The sequence below is a fragment of the Juglans microcarpa x Juglans regia genome, chromosome 4D (assembly GCF_004785595.1).
Source record: "Juglans microcarpa x Juglans regia isolate MS1-56 chromosome 4D, Jm3101_v1.0, whole genome shotgun sequence".
In the NCBI taxonomy this organism is placed as follows: Eukaryota; Viridiplantae; Streptophyta; class Magnoliopsida; order Fagales; family Juglandaceae; genus Juglans; species Juglans microcarpa x Juglans regia.
The window spans coordinates 12893806-12895916 of NC_054600.1; the positions used below are offsets into that span (position 1 = coordinate 12893806).

General features: G+C 33.2%; 1 protein-coding gene across 1 annotated transcript; it reads left to right on the top strand.

The window, feature by feature from the left end:
• Window positions 1-1276: 1276 nt before the first annotated feature.
• Window positions 1277-1681, top strand: LOC121260144. Its single transcript, XM_041161990.1, has one exon. It carries the CDS (start codon window positions 1277-1279, stop codon window positions 1679-1681), a length of 405 nt encoding a protein of 134 aa, XP_041017924.1.
• The last annotated feature ends 430 nt before the right edge of the window (window positions 1682-2111 follow it).

Genomic DNA, 2111 nt, shown 5'->3' on the forward strand with positions numbered 1-2111 from the left:
GAAGATTTTACTATATTGACAGAAGATTCCATATTGGCAGGAGATTCCATAGCAGGAAAAAAATAGCTAGAAAGATAAAGAAAGGTAAAGAAGGATCAAGAAAACAGCGGAAGTTTGATACTCGATGATACCATGTAAAATATGTGAATCAGAAACAGAGAACTAGAGATTTAAGAAAGGATTCTTGGAGAAAATCAATGTGATTTCTCGATGAAATTGTATTGAATTGCTTGAGAATTAAATGTTGTACATCACTACTATTTATATACACGAATTGGCAATGTAAGCCATCTGACTTTAACTAACTTTAACTAATTTAACTGTCATATAACAACTTTCTCATCTTCTGATATTCACTTCACGTGACTTTAACTCTAATGCTTTAATTTGCTCTTGTATATTCCAACAAAACCCATGAAATCCATCCCTATTGGCATTTGCAACCTCGAGCCTCTGTCCCCAACTCTGCCCATAAACGACGTATCACCCATTCCACGACCCACCATGGGTTCGAAAATGCGGTCGTACCAGGTAACCCCTGCCGCAACTTCCATTTCAAGTCATTATCATAATTTTTCTTGAATATTCTGTACTGGTATGTGCGTGTTGCTACCCATGAATTGGTGAAGATTCTGGGTTTTGATAGAGGGGCTGGTATAACATTCCAGTGATTGCATTTGAGAAATTAACAGACATTTTGGCATTGCAGTCTGCGGGTCGCAGGAGTGAGTGAGTGAGTGGGCATGGAGTTTATAGTTCTTTTTCTTACTGATGATCGTTTTATCGGACGATACGCGGTTTAATTATTTTTGCTTGTTTAGTTATCTAATTTTTTCTTAGACATTTATCGTACTTGATTTATAGTTATCATTTCTTTGATTAATTGTATTCCATTTTTTTTAGTTAAAATATATATAATTGTTATGATTGAGCTGTGGATAATGATTTTATAGAAATGTTTTGGGCGATGGACTGCACAAAACGTCTTTTGTGCATGTGACTTTGACATAAAGTTCAAATATGTGTATACTGGGTGGGAGGGAACAGAGGATGATGCACACATTTTCATGGATGCGTTGAGTTGAAATCAGAATCAATTCCCATGGCCATAAAAAGTAAATTTTATTTATAAGAATAAATAGAAAACGTTGTCTTTTCAAATTTTTTAAATGTATTTATTTCGCAAAATTACTGATTCTGGTTGATTTAAAAATGTGGTTAGGTTATTATTATCTTGTCAATGCGGTTTTTTTTTTTTTTTTGCGTAGAAATATTTATGCCGCCTTATCCAAGAGAAAGATATCACCGATCAGATCGTTATAGTAGACATCGCTTTCGGGGATATAAAGATTATTTCAACTATCGCCATGTCTCTCTACGAAATGTTGTTGAACGTGCATTCGCTTTATTGAATAAGCTGTATGCCATGTCTCGATATCGCCCCACTAGGCAAGACATGATCGTTACTGCATGTTGTACACTACACAACATGATTAAAATGGTGATACCTAATGATGAGTTCATTCAGGATGTATTGAATCATCGGTCTTTAATGCAAAATATGGATGCGGATGCTGATGCGGGTGAATCATCTCATGCGATCGGCATGTCTAGTGAATTAGCCCAAGCAATGAGGGATGCGATTGCATTACTGATGTGGGCACTTCGGATTGACCAATGAATGTGATATTGACAAGTCTCATTTGTATATTTTTGTATTGTGGTTTACCATATATTTATGTTTCGTATGGAAGCTGACGGAATCTGTATTTTTGTTTGGAATGCTAAATTATAAAACATGTTATAATTTCAAATTGTATTTTGAATTTTGGGAGTAGAAAGATATCGCAAATTTGTTAGACATGTAAGCATGTTTGTGAATTGTGTATTTAATATCAACCAATTGATAAATTACTACATATAATTTGTGGGAAAAACATGCAATGCTTATTGATATTAAAAAAAAAAATTGAAATCTAGTAATATTTTATGACATTTCATAAACTACATATATTTATTTTCATATGTAAAAAAAAAATGTATTAGCTATTTATGGTATATCATTTGTTCGGAAATAAAAGAAATTGTGGAATTTATTTTTGAAATTATTA